Below are 16,698 nucleotides of genomic sequence, written 5' to 3'. Positions count from 1 at the left end.
CTTCAGAGCTGGTTAAATTGTTATTGCATAGCACTGTGAACATTGTAGTAAGTCAGTGTGAAAGAGGTATGTTCCACATTGCAAAATGGTTAGGAGATGCACACAATTTGAAATAGATGCCCTATCAGGTTATCCATACAATATATTAAGTTCTAATGTCATAAATTTTTAGGCATATCAGTGGAGGGAGAAAAGCCTGCAAATGGCCTGACAGTTTGTGAAGGGAATGGAGGTGCTGTGGAAGCTCTTTTGGGTTGATTATGCTGAATATGTCTATTAAAAATACCCAAAAGGTTATGGTGCTTCTGTAAACATGGAATTTTCTAGTCATAGTGATTTATTTATTCCCAGATAGAGACTTCTGTGAATATTTGTTAATTCTGTACTTCTTTACATAAAGAACACTATAAACAATCTAATCCTAAGGATACATATCAGGATGTAGCCCAAAGCTTATTTATTCCAGTATCATGTCTTCAGCAGTGGACAAGTGGAGTAACAGGGCCAGCATAGTATGGTACTTGCCCACAATACTTTCTCAGCTTCCACTTTTATGTTCAGATATTTCCTCAAGGGTGGAGTCCTTGTAACAGGTAGCCCTCAGTGGGTTTAATTTGTTCAGTAGCTGAATTGAATGCGTGTGTATTGGTAGCTCCTGGCAGCAGGAGGTTCTGGGGGTTAACTGTGTGTTAGATGGAGCACCACTGCCTTTTGTTTGTTGGGCCCTGTCAGGCAGAAATGCCATTTATTTCTGGCTAACTCCTGTATGGGGACCGAATGAGCAAAGCAGCCCTCATTTACCTTCGCTCTGTGCTCCTTTCAGTCTTCTGGGCTTTGCAGGCACAGCCCTCCAGAAACACAGGGAATTTCCTATAAATTATGTGGGACTGGACTGCATGTCTAAAGTTGTATGTTGAAAGGGTTAGAACTTAAATTTGCTCAACAGTTTTTCTGGCCAGCAGTGCAAAATGCAGAAATCAGGGGAGTGTGTTGCATAGGTGTTTGCATAAGGCAGCGTGTGAGCGGAGAGGGAGCGCTGCCCGTGTGCTTGTGCAGAATCGCCGTTTGCCTCATTGTTGCCACTTCTCTTAATTTGAATTTGATAATGCACAAATCCTGCTTGTAAGAAGGCCAATGCTCCTGTCATGTTCTCTCCTCTCGTAGCTGCGACAATTAGTGAATATGTGCATCAACCCGGATCCGGAGAAGCGCCCAGACATCACCTACGTGTACGATGTGGCGAAGCGCATGCACGCACACACCGCCAGCAGCTGAACTGCCTGCGAGCCCCAAAAGGAGCAGCCAGAAACAAGAGCTTGCAATAAATCATCCCACCTCCCTGTGTGTCTTACACTAATGTAATTATTTGAAGCTTACTGTTGTGCTTTGAATTGTAAACCAATTTATATACAAGCTTTGTTGTTTTCTGTTCATTTCTGGGTTTTGTATTTTTTACTAACTTGCAGTCGTACAACAGGTTTAAGTATGTAAAGTGTAATTTTAAGATGCTGTGAACCGCTGCTTCCATGTTAGTGGGTTCAAGTATACTTTCTGTAATAACAAAATTGTATTCAGTTGGGCCTCAGTTCTAAAACACAGTTGCACTTTTGCACATGATACAGATATTAGGCTTATTATCGAGAAGCAAAATGTCTGAATCGCTCACCTTTTTAGTAATTTATGGAAAGTATGAATCAGCACAGTTAACTTTTTTAATCTGTGTTCCAAGAGGAACATAATTATTACAGGAGCTTATTGTATTTTATATTGAATTGTAGTTTGCAGTTCTTGCTGTAAGAGTAGACAAGGAATAGAATTAGTTCTGTGCTTGCCAAATGCAATGGAAAAATAACTTCAGGAAAAATTGTCATACGGAAATTTTTGTAACGTCCCCTTTTGTTTTGTTAGTCTCTCTTAATACACAAAACATTTGTTGGAGGTTTTCTGGGAAAATTTAAGGTGTTGATTCAGCAATTGGGTCGTTTTCAATAGACTTGTGCAGCACTGCCCTGGGGCAATGGGAGTCTGCATAGTTCAGTCTTAAAAACATGTAGATGCTTCTTGTAGCCAATAGGGTTCTTTTGTGGCTGTCCTTTGAGCAGGTCTGATTAAAAGAGATGTGATCTTTAAGTTACAATTTCCCAACTGTTTGTGTATATGTCACTGTTTGTAGATTTTTGTGTTTAAAATTATTTGAGTGACCTTACAGTATATTTAAATTTTAAATTTTTTTTCTAAATACTGAAATATTTTGGCAAAGATATAATAGTCGAGTATAACACAAAATGTATTCTACATAAATATATGGTCTTTGTATACTATATCCTGAGACGTAGTTTTATATTTAGCAGAAGTAGTTCATAGCTTTTATGTTTAAGAGAAAGTTGCCATGCCTTAATTTGGAAAATAATTATATATGCAAACTATCTTACAGATACTATATTAGTTTAAAAGGAAATGCTGAATATTTTTGTTAGACCTCAGTGCCTTTTGAGGTATGCTTATATAATATTTTCATTGTTAAGGAAGGAATGTGTCTTGTTTTTAAATGTGGTAAAAATGGAGAGTAAAGTGAAATTCCTTGAGTTTCAAGACTGAACTTTTTTTTACAGAACTGTCAAAAGGTAATTATTAACAGTGATAGCAGCTAGGGAGCTGTTAGTGTCAGTTAAGTCTTTTTCTTTATGTGGGTAAAAAGTTAGTTCAAATAAAAGCAGAAGTATGTACATACATATGTAGGTTCTAGATGCGGTCACATCCATGCATTCTGATTTTCTTTTCTTTTGCTACTTCATTTCTCTGTGCAGCTGTAATTTTTATTTGATATAATGCTCAAAGAATAAAAAAAAAACCCATGGAGTTTATGTTCAAGGGGGGGGTCAGGGTTGTTTTCACGTTTGTATTTTTTAAAACTACAAATATTATGAAAATTGTGTTTGGAAAAAAAAAGGTGGGGGGGACATTTTTAGATGGTATGTGCCAGATCATCAGCTTATCTTAATACATACTTTTTAAATTTTTAATTCCAGGTGTTGTAGGACAAATTGTATGAAACTGTAGTTTTATTTCTCACTTCTGTGTGCACTTAACTTTATAGAACTTCAGTGGAACAGTTTGTTGGAAAGAAGTATTTGAGAAATTTTGGTTTGTGTTTAGCAACCTCTAGATTTGTTTTCATTTATTAAGTGGTTATATAATTTAAAACATGATTATTATATTCTGTAACCATGTTTCACATGTCATAGAACAAAATGCTTTGTATTGAAAAAGGCAGCACAATATTTGCTTGACGCACAGAATTAGTTCTTAATATGCACAAGTACTCAAAATATTTTTTTTTCTGAAATGTGCTAGAACATTTAAAAATCACCAAAAAGCCCCCAAATGTAATGCAGGCTATTTGTATCTAATATTATGCATAAAGTATTGAACTGTTCCTGCCAGAAACTGCTGATAGATATCCCTCCCCTGGAAGGATATGTTGAGTAAAAGAATCATGAGTCAAGAGTTTGCAAATGTGCATACTTAAGCAGTTACATTTTTTTAGCAATGTGGAGTTTTTTTTAGTATTTATGATTAAATATTGTGCTGAGGAAAAGAAATAGTTGTTCCTGACTTAAAATCTGTGAAATGAATGGTGCACCTGACTTTGGTACCAAACTGTAATTAAAATGCCAATGTGAGTTAATAGAACTGTTTATATAAGTGAGGATTGTAGAATCTCTCCCTAAAGTAAAATACCTGGTAACATGAAAATAAGTCTTTTTATAATACTCCAATGTATGGTATGTGCTTATAAAATATTGTCTTTACTAAGCCACCATCCTATCTTTCATATGTTGATGATAACATTTGGCACTATTTATTTTAAGCTATGGCATTATGTGTTTATTTTCTTTAAAGAAAAAATGTTACATTTCTACCTAAAATGTCTGACCAGCTCCTCCTTTTATTTCAATAATGCTCCAGTATTAACTTGTGTCAGGAGTGAACTTTTTGTGCTTTGAATGACATTGCGTAAAATCCCTTTGTCTCAAAAGCTCTCCTGCTGTGCAGTAGTCCAATAGAAATAAAACATACAGATATTACATGTAATGTAAAAATTATAGTGTTTATGATATTTTTTCAAACTTTTCTTTTTTAGAGATATAGATGTATGTTACAGTTGCTGCTGCTTATCGTGTGGACAACTTACTTCTTCCAGTAGCTGATTCTAGGTGAGATTTCTTGACTGTAACAAAAGATAGTACACTAAAAAAAATTCATTTTTGTATTATTTGTTAAAAGATTATCTAAAAATACTACATCCAATATATTGTGTATTTTAAACCAAAAATTTAAACTAAAATTTTAAGCTAAATTTAAAATAATTTTCAATACTAAAATATGTGATAAAGCAATAAAATAACAAAGAGCTCCCGTTATGGTCTCAGCCCTGTCCTGTGAGCTCTTGTTTATATTTCAGCTGGTTCTTAGGTAATTTCAGTAATTTTGAGTGAACCACATCTACACACATGAATAAACAGTAATCAGTAGGGTAGATAGAAATGATGTGCCAGCTCACTTTTTATACTCTCTGTGTGTCACTGGTTTGGTAGCAGGGAATAATTTGGGTTTTTTCCCCTGTTTTGTTGCACTCCTAATGATCCAGCTCCCAATTGTATGAGCAGGCAATAGAAGTGTGTTGTCTTTTTGTAATGAGCTGAAACTTTAAAAACATGCCAGTATAGCAGAAGATGAAATGCAGTATTAGAAGTGTCTGAGAAGGCTGGTGTTTTATTCATGCTCATGATTAAGAAAGCTGTAGAGTGAAATTCTTGACAGAGGCTTGGAAGTGGAGAAAAACTTTTATGCCAGTGGTTCTCAGATAACTCTGAATGGGACCCAAAATCGCAGTGATGTTTGTCTGCAGCAATCTGTCTGCTTAATCTCTTATCTTTGCTGTTACACAATGTGGTGAGACTCTTAGGAGCTGAGTTGGAGTGTTGGTGAATGCTGCATTGGCTGTGTGAGCTGTAAGAGCAGGAGGTGATGTGAGGGAGAGCCAGTGAAGGCCTTCTCGTCTTCTTTTGTGAAGACATAAAGGTGCTGGATGGCAGAGGTCAACTCACTGCTTTTTCATAATTTTTAATAGTCTTTAATAGTCTTTATCTACTTCAACAGTCAAAATTTTCCCAACCCAGCCATATCTCCAAATTATTTAGCCAGTGGCAGTGTTGGCAGTGGCCTTTTGAATTTCTGATCTCTGGTTTGATCTGGGTGAGTAAATCTTTCTGGCAAGGAGGGAAATAGAGTTGTGGACCCTGTTTGGTGGAGTGCTACTTATGTTTTTGAATGTTACTCAAATATAGATGTTTAGAGTTGTTTTTTAAACTTTATTCCCTTCTCTGATGCTTTTAAAAAAGTATTTTCCATTCATATTCACCACTAAAGTTCTGTGACTCCTGGCTTCTGCTTTATTAGTCCTGTTGCGAGCCTTACCCTCTTCCTGGTTTGAAGTCCTCTGTCTAGTTTTCCTAGTGGTCATTAGTTTGCATCTTTTCTTTGTGTGTTTGCTGAACTCAGCCCATTTCAGTGTTTCCAAATTTCATCCCTCCCCATGGGCAAGACCAGTTCCTTTCCCCTGATCAGTACTTTAATCCTTTGTTCTTCATTCTGTTTTTCCAGCCCAATGCCTGTGATTTCTAGTTTTAGATAGATTTTCTTACTGCCTCAGTCATTCCCATGACCTTGTCTTTGCTAAATACTGTTCACTTTATTATCTCTCATTTCTAAATTCCCTTTCTCTGATCACTACCTGCTCTCTTTCAGCTTATCTGTCTTTCTCTCTCCTCTACCCTGTCACTCACTCCTTTTGGGATCTCCAGTCTATTAACCTTTTTGACTCCTTCGTCTTCGCTGCTGCCTCCTTCCTTCATTGGCCTCACTTCTTTTTACTCACTGGTCTTTATTTTTATCTCTATCTGCTTCTCTGTACATGGTTTCTTTGGCTGCTTCTCACACTGCCCTGTCTCCATTCCTCCCTCCAGACGTATTCTCTTGTAATTTCTTAATTTCCATTCCAACCTTTCTGAATATCTGAAGAGTGTGTCAGCACAACACAGCTTTGGACTCAGCTTTGCCTTACCTGCTTCAATGCCTTTCCCAAATGGACTTTTAAACCACCTTTACCTCACCTTTGTTGTTAAGCTTGCTTTTCGATCTGCTGTTCATATTCATTCTCCATTCATTCTTGATACAAAATCTTCAGTCCTGATTTTGTTGCATGACAAGATCGTTTTCAAAGCTGTTTTTGTTCTCAGGATCTGTTTCTGAGCTTTGCTTCTCTGCCTCTTAACTTTGCAAATTTGCCCCTTTTATTTCTGTATCTTTTATGCCTCTCATTTCTTTCATTGAATGACTTCCTTCAGTAGTAACCAAGTTTCTCTTTTCATCTATCTTTAGTGGAGGCACCTTCATCATAACTGTTTCTGGTTTTTAATACTTTGTCCTTTTTTCTCCCTCTCATCTGATTACATGTATCTAAACACCCTCTCTCCAGTTTGTTTTTGGATTTTTTTAATGTTGTACTTCATTTGAAGGCCCCAAAAATCCAGTGCTTCTCCCCCCAGTCTGGTTCTCCCATGGTTCTATCTCCAGATTATTCCTTTAGGATCCAGCCAGCCTCAGACCTGTTCAGATTCAAAGATCTAATTTTTATTTCTGACTCCCTCTAGACTATTTTCTAACATCCCTGACAATTTTACTTGCCTGTTTTCCAAGGCCACAACCTTTCTATCTCTGGCACTTCTCCCATGCCTGCGTATCAAATGTCTCAGAGTTAGATGTATCAGAATCCAGCCCTCTTCACTATCTGTTCTTTCTTATCTTTTATCTTCACTGATTTAACCTCTGTGTCATTTTGGCTTCTTTTCTCCCTTCAAAGTATCAAAATTGACAGGACTAAACTGTCATTGGGCTTTCACTGTTTTGTGTGCTGAAGAAGGAACTCCACCAAATTACTACTTGTTTTGTGTTTTAAAGAGATGTGAATCGCACAAATCTGATCTTATTTCAGTACTGTAGAGTTGGAACAGATTGAGAAATTAAAATCTCTGTAAAACTGAAACTGGGGGTTATAGAACTGAATGTTACATTTGATGTAGGTATACACACATTTGTTGACTTTTTATTTACACCAAGGTAATTATCTTGTTTTAGAGGATCAGTTGTTTGCTGGGACAAAAAAAAATTGTATTACTTTTCAGGTTTTGTATTTATTCCTTATTGCCTGTCTGTATCACATTGTGCAGTTAGTTCTTCTTCAGCTGCCTTAGTGGTGGGTGTTTGCCTTACTTCTTTTGTCTAATTGCAATTTTCTGTCACATGGAATTAAAAATAGGAAGTTACTGAGTCCTTCCTGATAGTTTCACTTGCTTTTCATTTAAACCCTAGCAATAGATAGAGGTCTTAACCAGGAGGAGAAATGGTCCCGAGGATAAAACGGATGTTTTGAGATTACTTATTTCCTCTCCACCTCCCAGTCCCTGTTTCTCTGACTTCCCTGGGACACTTGCAGGGAATATGGCATTGCCAGTGTATCAAGGGCCAATAGAAATTTTCTCAGTGTGGACAGGAGATCTCCTAGTTGAAGATGACTAGGAATGTATTTGGTATTGTTATACGGCTGATAATTGCACATGTGTAAAGAGCAATTTAAAAAATCTGTGTTTGCTGTTACAAAAAGAATTTTAAATTATGCAAAGGCCTTTTAATGTGGTGCTGGTCTTCTTCAGTAGACTTAATTTGCTGCTTGTTCCTTTGATTTCAGTCATGCTGGACTGTTGTAAAGATGATTCATTAAAGATGAGTGTTGTTTTATTGTTGGGAGCGGGGAAAACAGGAGGCATTCACTGATTTGTTTGTATTTGGCTGCTGATTGTGCTTGAATCAAATTTTATGATAATTCACATTGGAATAGACATTGAGAGAAGTCTCTAGTCCAGCGTCCTGCTGAGAGCTGAGTCAGTGCTGAATTCAGAGCAGGGCTTCAGGCTTCAGCAAGATCTACAAACCCTCAAGGGAGGGTGATGGAGCAGCTTCTGTGGGCAGCCTGCTCCAGTGGCTCCAGTGCTGTAAAGCTTGTTTGCCTCGTGTGTTGTGGCCATTCGTTGTTCTTCTGCCACTCCTCAAATGTTCTTTATATTGCAAAAAGGTAAGTCAGGTATTGGGACAAAGAGAGAACTTAAGATGTTTTATTTTCTGAAAATTTGTTATTGCTAACAAGTATGTTCATGTAGTACTTCTGCTCCTGTATGATGTGTACACCATATTCATTTGCAACTCAACTGTAAAATAAAACTTTTGGCAGTAAAATTTGATACAAATGTACTGTGGTGTTTATGGTCTGGATTTTCTCAATTGTTACCTTTCAGATCTGTTAAATGTTTCCTGGCAGATCACAGTTGTGCCCACCATGGTGGAGCAGGGAAGTTGGGATCCTGAAGATAACTCTGCTTCTGTTTTCTGGAGCCTGCTGTGGTGAAGGGAGCTGGGATGGGATGGGATGGGAAGAGGATGAAGCCAGCAGGTGTCAGATCACTGCTGGTTATGGGAACCTTACTTTAAACTCGTGTGTTGGTGGAAACTTGCTTGGAGAGATTTATCAAAATTGAAATTTGAGGAGGAAAATTACTGGAGCAGGGTCAGATTTCAGAGCAGTACATTGTTTTGTTTTTGGTAAATTTTGCCCTGTATTAAATGAGAACTTGAAACTTCTAACAACGAACTTCTTGGGAGGAAATGAAGAATATGACAAATAGATTCAGTTTCAAATCTGTCAAGTTCTTTGAGGAAACAATTTCTGTAAATTAAGAATAATTTATTGATGTTATAAAATATCATTTAACAGTTACCAGTCTGACAGGAGGGTGGTGGTGGCTGTGTGTAATTCTTTTTTGAACACTTTTGAAAAAGTGTTCAAAGGTTAAAAAAAATAAAAGGAGTGGCAGATGATTTAGAGCTTTTACACTTGTGGGAGAATATTTGAGAAAGTAATTACCAAATTGGGTGTGCATTTTTAACTTTTTAATTGCTTTTACATTCAGTATGCGTTTTTATCAATGATAATTTTTGTTCCTCATTCTGGAACAAGTCATTATTTTAGATTCTGATTTCTGCATGGTGTGACGCATTAGGAGTAAAATTCTTCCTGCTGTACTTTTCCTTACTGGCAAAGAGTTTTCCAGAAGTGTGGACAATGGAGTTGCACTGATTTCAACCTCCAAAGATGGATGTCTTGCTTGAGTCTGGGGTGAGTGGTTAAAATATTGCTGCCTATGGCTGGAAGGCAGAAGCGCTGCTAGACAGGCATAAGACAACTTTCTGAGGACTACCTTAAAAACTTTGATTGAGTTGGCAGGGTAGAAAGGGATCCTAAAATGTTATTACTGTGGAGAGCATTTTTAGAGTGTTGTGGCCTCTGAGACAGGCTTTAGAAATACGGGGGCCTCCAGCTGCAGGATGCACTGGGCTGAATTCAAAGGAAAGGCTCCTTGTCCTTTCTCCTTTAGCTGAGAGGTCTGGACTGCATGTCTGGGGCTGAAACAGAACCTGGCTGAACACTCTTGCCTCGAGTGGGAGAGTTTTTATTGGTAGTTTGCATGGAACATCCAATAATACTAAGTCAGTAATTTGAAGAACCTTGTACAGTTATCCCATTTCCATAATTCAGTTTTTCCACTCCAGAACATACATGGATACAGAGATGACTTCAACTGCTCCATCCTTTTATCACAGAACAGGACAAGTGTTCCCCTGTTTTGTGGTTGTATTTTCCTGTGGTGTGTTTTTTTGTTGTTTGTTGTTATTTTTTGGTGGGTTTTGTGTGTTTGCCAAACACTTCTCCCCTTAAAACGATAATAAAAATTGTTCCATAAATGTGTAACTTATCTACATTTTCACACACATAAGCAAGGCTTACAAAACACTGCATTCTTCCTTGTAGCAAACCTTTGTAAGTGGATCTGCAGCCACCCAGATGCTGTTGGCTGCCCTTGGCTGTCACATGGCACCGTTGTGAATGTGAACATCTTTTCTTTGTTCCAATCTAAGGGCTGATCCTAGGAACATAAAATGCAAGGTGTATGCCTTTAACAAAAACCTCCTCATAGTGCAAAATGAGGCAATTACTTGGCTTTTCCAGAGCCCTGTGCCCTGTGTGTGGGTACCTGTGGTAAGCCTGGCCCGGAGCGAGGCTGGTGCTGGCTCCAGCATCATTAACTGGGAGCCTGCTGACACTGCCCATTGATCCAGCAGCCAGCACGGGGCCTCTGGGCTGCTGCCTCTCCTCCCCCAGCTCCTGCTCCTCCCTGGGGATAACCACTTGGAAGGAATGACCCACTTGCCTGGAGTTTGGAATTCAGCTCAAGCAGAAGGGCAGGGGATCATGTGGGTGACCCTTATCTGTTACTGGTGTTCTCTTGCTGTAACCTGGGCCATCCCTCACAATGTCACAAATCCCAAGACCTTGTGAAACTCTACCAGTGCAATAACTGGAAAGCTGTCATCTTTACAGCCGTAATGATACAAAAGGGTGGTGATGGTTTTGAGGTAAAATGCTTTTTTAAAAAAGTTCTGCCTGCTCAGTAAGTGTTTATGATGGTAAGCAATCTATTTATAAAACTATATTTTATTGGAAAATTGCTTTATTTTTTTTCTCAGAGTGCACATGTTGATGACAGTGGTCCCAAATGGATAGAAACAGATGGATGTTCAGGTAATATCCATGAAATTGAACATATTACTTCTCATAGGTACCATATTCTTCCCATTTATTGTTGCCTTCAGTCTTGGATGTTTTCTTTAAACAGCACTGATAGCTCTAAAAACTGTCACAGGTTTTATAAAGGCAACTTACACATACACTGTGCATTCTGACACAGGATGGTATGAGAATTTTGTGCATGTTTTGCAATTAATGATTTATATTTCTTTTTCTGTATGAAAGTTAAATTAGACATGGTATGATTTTTTTTTAAGTAAGAGTAGTATCCAAGTGGCCTTATAATGATCAAAATCCCATTGTAACTTAAGTGGTGTGTCTGTGTGAGAATATTTTCTGTATTGAGCACAGGTACATCTGCAGTGTGTTGCCTCACAGCTTGATTTGGAATGCTGGCAGCCATTTGCCTGCAGCAAAGCACCTTCCAAATGTAAAACTTCTTGCTTTATGGGGCTCTTGTTGGAATTTGGCCCTTTTATTTCCTCATGATATTGAATTTCTGGCTTTCTATAGGACCATCATGCTACTGCTAAGAGAACTAGAAAAAGAAAGTAGATCATAATGGTAATTTATTTCACGGTAATTGAGCATAAAATTCTGTGCTTAAAATGCAGTCCTAAAACACAACTTCCTTTTAAATCAGACACTCTGCAGTTCTCTCATAAACTTTAAAATATTGTCAGCATTATATCTTTACATACTTCATAGTTTTATGTAATGAAAACTTGAAATAGAAATTCTGTTTGAGTGCGTGAAGTGCCTCAGAGTTTGAATTGCAAGAAATCAATTGTGTTCTTCAGACCTCTCAATAATTGTCTTTATATTCATTCTTTAAGGTCCTAGCTAAGTTGAAATGCAGTATTTCATTCCTGACATTTAATCCATTAAAACGTCCTTGGAGATGTATTATTCCCTTAAAATAATTTACGTGTCCCCTAAAATGAACACAGACTGCTGGAGGTATTTCAGAATAATTTTTGCTCTGCTCCAGAACATAAATAGGAAACATATACATTCCTCTTTTGAAATTAGTTATATAATTGCCATATGAAAACCATGTTGTCATAGTCTCAGGACTACTTTTTCTTGCCATATTTGTTAAAAATTATCAAACTCTTAACAGATCGTGCTTGCATGAATTAATATTGTCCCTTCAGTGTTCTGGCTTGTGTGGCATTTTGTTCAGTTTGTAAATGAGTAAAAGTGGTATTTCAGTCTGCCCAGAGTTAAAATCCAGTAGGTCTGTCCATCTGCACTGTCAGTGTGACAATTTCCTACCAGACACTGACCCTTGAAGGAGGGGGAGGCCGGGTCTGGGGCAGGCTGTGGGATGAGCTCCCCCTCCAGCAGCTGAGCTTGTGCAGCCTCTGTCGGGCTCCTGCCTGGCCACGGGCTGTCCTGCAGGCAGGGAAATGCTGGCTGGCTCATTGAGGTGTGTAGCATGGGAATACCTGTTCCATTGAACTCCACGGACCTCCATCAAGCGACTTGATTATTCACGTGTACTGAGCATTTGTTATGTGGATGTGGGTGTTGCGGATGCTTTTAAACTGGGTATCTGAGAAAATCATTTGTCTGTCATTGGAAAGTTTGATCTGCTGCTCAGTACGGAAAAACATGGCACACTTTTACCCTAATGACCTGTGTTGTACAGTTTGACTCTAATTACGTCTCACTTTCCATTTCATTTTTGTGTGCAACTTGCACAGTGCAGGCTTCCATCATGTTCCACACAGATGTTCCCAGGCAGAACACTTCACAGCAAATTGTCTGAGTGAGCAGGAGTCCTGGTCCCTGCTCTTTCTGGAGTGGAGCCAGTTCCTACAGTGCTTCTGGCCTTTTTTAGCATTTCCAGTTTCTGTGGGATCCTGCATTTGACACCGTGCTTAGCTGGTGGTTCTGCATTTTGCCCTTAGCTTTGTTCCACCCTGTGCTTTGGGAATCTTCTCTTTCCATGTCACGCCCTTCTGACAGCACCTGGATTGGTAACCTTTTCTTATTCTCCAGTAATTTTGTGCTTGTTTTCTCACCCACCTCTGCTGTGATTTGAGGGTGAGGTGGCTTTGGTCATTCAATTCCCCATCTCTCTAGTGGGACACAGAAATCAATTTCCATTCTGGGAATCTGGCAACATTGCAAACTGCTTTGCCAGAGTCCCGTAGAAACTGGGCTACGACCCTCTGGGCAGGCTTTGTTAGCTCAGCTGAGCACAAAGGATGATCACCAAACAATTTGCACATGGCAGCTGTTGAGAAAATTGAGAGGCCACAGTATGGAGGATTTTGAAAATTTGCCTGAGTGAAGATCTCAAGTTGTGCTCCAGGACAGTGTGGGATTGGATTTTATGCAAACACTCTTGTGAAGAGTATTTGTGCAGCATTACAAGGAACAAAACAATTACCCAGAGGATAGCACCTTTCAAAATAATTGCTATAATTTGGCTAGTACTGGTAAACTTGCTGTTTTCTCTGTCTGTATTGTCTCCATTAAGACTCACTGCGGAGCAAAGCAAACAGCGATTTCTTTTTTTCTTGAGAGATGATTTTGTTGATAAATGTGGACTGTATAAAAAAGAAGGATTTTTCTGTGCTTCTATAACAAATGTACTTCTCTTTGATTCAGAACTAATCTTTAAGAACAAATGAGGATCCAGGCAGACTGGTTTTTTTAATAGCACTGTCTTTTTCTGTTGCCAGGAAAGATAACTGTATGTTTGGTTATTGTTCCATAATAATATTTTTATTAGAACATGTAGTTTCTTTAGCTTTTCTTTCATCACAAGGTTTGCTGCCCTTAAAGGAAAGTATAAAGAGCAGCAGTATTTTGCAGAATCATATTTGATCTGAGATAGATGTTGTCTTCTATACAGCTACCAATACACAAATACTGAAATGCTTCTAAATCCTTGAATCTGCTTAAGAGATTGATACATTGCTCATGCCCACTTACTTTTGTGGATCAATATTTCATGGTCTATTTACTAATACAAAATGAATGTTTCTATTTTTGGCTTAAAATGTGGTGGGTTGGTGGGATTTTTTTCCTTTTCCCAGTTTCTAACAAATTGCTGCTTTTGATTTTTCAGGCTTGATGGGCCACTGGCATTGGCAGGTGGTGGAATGACACAATGCAATATGATATGCCAAAGTAGTTGGGCATCACTTGTCATCTTGTAGACAAGTGAGGCAGAGGAAATAAGAGAATAAACGAGTCTCTCAAATATGCAGGCAAAAAAGGGGACATCTTCCATAAGATAGAAATCTTTTTCTAGAACTGCCTTCTTCCATCTTTTCCCTAGAATGTTGCAGTTTCTTGTGGTATTCTACCTACACGATATTTGAGGTGTTGTAAATGAGCAAGGAACACATTTTACCTGTAATAAATAGCTCCACGTGTAATTTCACTTTTCTTTAGATTCTTTTTGCTCTCTGTAGTGCAAATAAGACCCCATTAAAAATAGTAAAAATGTAAATAATGATCTTTAATGTTACAGCCTGTGCTAAATACAGTATATAAGCATATAGCCTGCTCTGAAGAATTGTTCTGTTCACTGCAGTTTCATAGGGGTTGCTTGGCTTTTGATCAAGTGGGATTATTCATTTTTTTTTTTCAGGCAGAGCCATATCTCAATCATTTGTTCAGTTTTTCAAAAGTACAAATGCTTATGCATGGATTTAATGGGGAGCTGTCTATGAGCATGTTTCTTGATTTTTGATCCCTCTAGGGCAGCATGGCGACAAATACTTAGGAAATTTCTACCTCAAATTATCTGTTTTCTCCTGAACTTGTAGCTCTACAAAAGCTCTCTGAAATCCATCTCAAGACATTGGTGCTAACAGGATGAGATGGAAGAGCAGCTGGTGTTTGTCCAGCATATTCTTCCCATGTGTGTGTGTGCAGGGGCACGAGTAAAGGGGCCAACACAGGGTGGTGAATCCTGCCGAGAGCAGCCTGCTGCTCCCGGGGCAGGGCTGTGCCTTCCCCTCCGGGCTCTGCTCGGCTGAGGGACACCTGGTGCAGGTAACTCAGCCTGGGATGCGGACTGGGATGTGTGTTGGGATGCAGCTTGGGATGTGTGTAGGGACGCGGTTTGGGATGTGTGTGGGAGCACAGATGAGAGGCCGTGATCTGCCGAGCCTTTGCATAACAAAGGGCACGGAGAGGCGGCGCAGCCAGGTGAGGGAGACAGGGCCGGAGCCCAGGCGTGAGGAGGAAAAGCGAAACTCTCCCGCCTTTGGGCTGTGCGCGGATAAAAGCCCGGGGGCTCCCTCCCCAGCTGGGGCTGTTTCTGTGTGACTGTGCCGTGGATAAATGGCGTTATGGAAGGAGGCTGAGGCACTGCAAGGGCCGGAGCGGGTGAGGAGGGCAGGAACCGAACAGGGCCCGTCGCTCCCTGAGCTGCCCGTCCTGTGCGGCCCCGGCCTTGGGAGTGGGACTGCCGGAGCGCCTCGGGAATGGTCACACTGGGAGGTTTCTTCAAATGAAACTTCAAATTAAGGAAAATACAGTTAGAATGTTGAGGAAAAGGAGAGGCCCAGCTGAGAAGCAGGATTTCCTTTGTGTAGTAAGGGTAGAAAATGCCGAAGGGTGGTTTTCACTGTGAGTTCTTGCAAATGTTCCTCCAAAAGCTGGTGTGGTAACTTTCTCTCCTGACTTTTTCTCCTGCCCTACTTTTGGATTCAGCACAGTGTTATGTACTTGAGGTTGTTCAGAATCTATGTCTTCCAGATTGCATCTGCATTGCTAAAATTGCTGTCTGGTTCCTTTATTTTGGAACTTTCCTCATCTGATATAGGAGTGTAATATTTTTAAAGATCTGTCTTCAGGTGTGTCTACTTCTACAGTTACTTTAAAATAAATTTGGAACAAAATTTGGAAAGAAAAGAATTCTGCTTTACATTTTTTTTTCTTTAATGCATTATCTTATGTTTGACCATAGTGAAAAATATTTCTTTCTTCTGGTATATTTTGCTCTTTTTTTTCCTTTTGATAAATGAATTTTGCAATTCCTCACCGTTTTCTCCAATTTGATGGTTCTTAATGAATCTGTAGTATTTGCAAGTACTTCAACCCTATTTTAATTGCAGTAGTGTTTATGCAAAGCTTAGTATTCATTCCAGGTTTGCTCTTTATTACATGCTGTCTCATAGACTGAGGCAAAACCATTGCATTTTGGGTCACAGCAGGTTTGGATTGCTTTTTTCTTATGATCACAGGCTTGTTTCATGCTTTGGGGTGCTGCTGATTTAGAGAGGCAAATGCAGAGTGCACTGCTGCTCCAGAGACTTAGTATGTCAGCAAGGCATCCTCACTTAATCACATCCTTTGCTTTTTGAAAATAATCTTTCCCAAAAGGAGCAGGTGTTAATTCCTTGTATTGAGGACAGCCATCATGCAACAATAGACAAATGTGTCAGAAAGAAACCCTTGTAAAGGGATTTTTTTACATTTGTGTTGTGAGTGAAGCTTGGTTTCAAACAGTTCCTACAGCCCACGATGGATGTGTTGGTCTTTGTGGCTGGGTGACTTCTGGTCACTGTGCTGCTTGCACATTGGCAGTGGTGGAGTTCCTTTAGAGCTCATTTAATACCAAACAATCAATCTTTGCTGATATCATTTAACCCAAATTCCATCTCTAGCATAGCTTTAGCAGTACTGTGAAGGAAGAAGGAATTAGGATGTGGCAGCCTCTAACTGGCTTCATTTCCTTGGATGTGTTTGCCTGCTCTGGGGACAGAGCATCCCATGCCATCACTGCCACCCTCTCCTGTGGCAGCAGGAAGGCATCCATGCCACTGTGCCCCCTTCCAGGGCATGGGAAGCTGTTCCTTACCCCCTACAGGCCCTTGGCACTGCCAATTGGATATTCAAAGGTGGGAACCATTGTTTCACAAAATACTGTATTCCTCTGTGGATATTAATTTTAGATGTATTTT

General features: G+C 39.3%; 1 protein-coding gene across 1 annotated transcript in view; it reads left to right on the top strand.

Annotated features, from left to right (window-relative positions):
* Positions 1-8,370, top strand: part of NEK7 (NIMA related kinase 7) — a 59,987-nt gene extending 51,617 nt beyond the window's left edge. Inside the window, exon 10 of the mRNA XM_005423711.2 lies at positions 1,165-8,370. Within this exon, the coding sequence (XP_005423768.1) occupies positions 1,165-1,275 (111 nt within the window). The 3' untranslated portion in view covers positions 1,276-8,370. The remainder of the gene's footprint in view (positions 1-1,164) is intronic.
* The last annotated feature ends 8,328 nt before the right edge of the window (positions 8,371-16,698 follow it).

The sequence above is a fragment of the Geospiza fortis genome, unplaced genomic scaffold (assembly GCF_000277835.1).
Source record: "Geospiza fortis unplaced genomic scaffold, GeoFor_1.0 scaffold229, whole genome shotgun sequence".
In the NCBI taxonomy this organism is placed as follows: domain Eukaryota; kingdom Metazoa; phylum Chordata; class Aves; order Passeriformes; family Thraupidae; genus Geospiza; species Geospiza fortis.
Note: the sequence above shows the minus strand (reverse complement) of the source record. Positions and strands in the feature narration are given on the sequence as shown.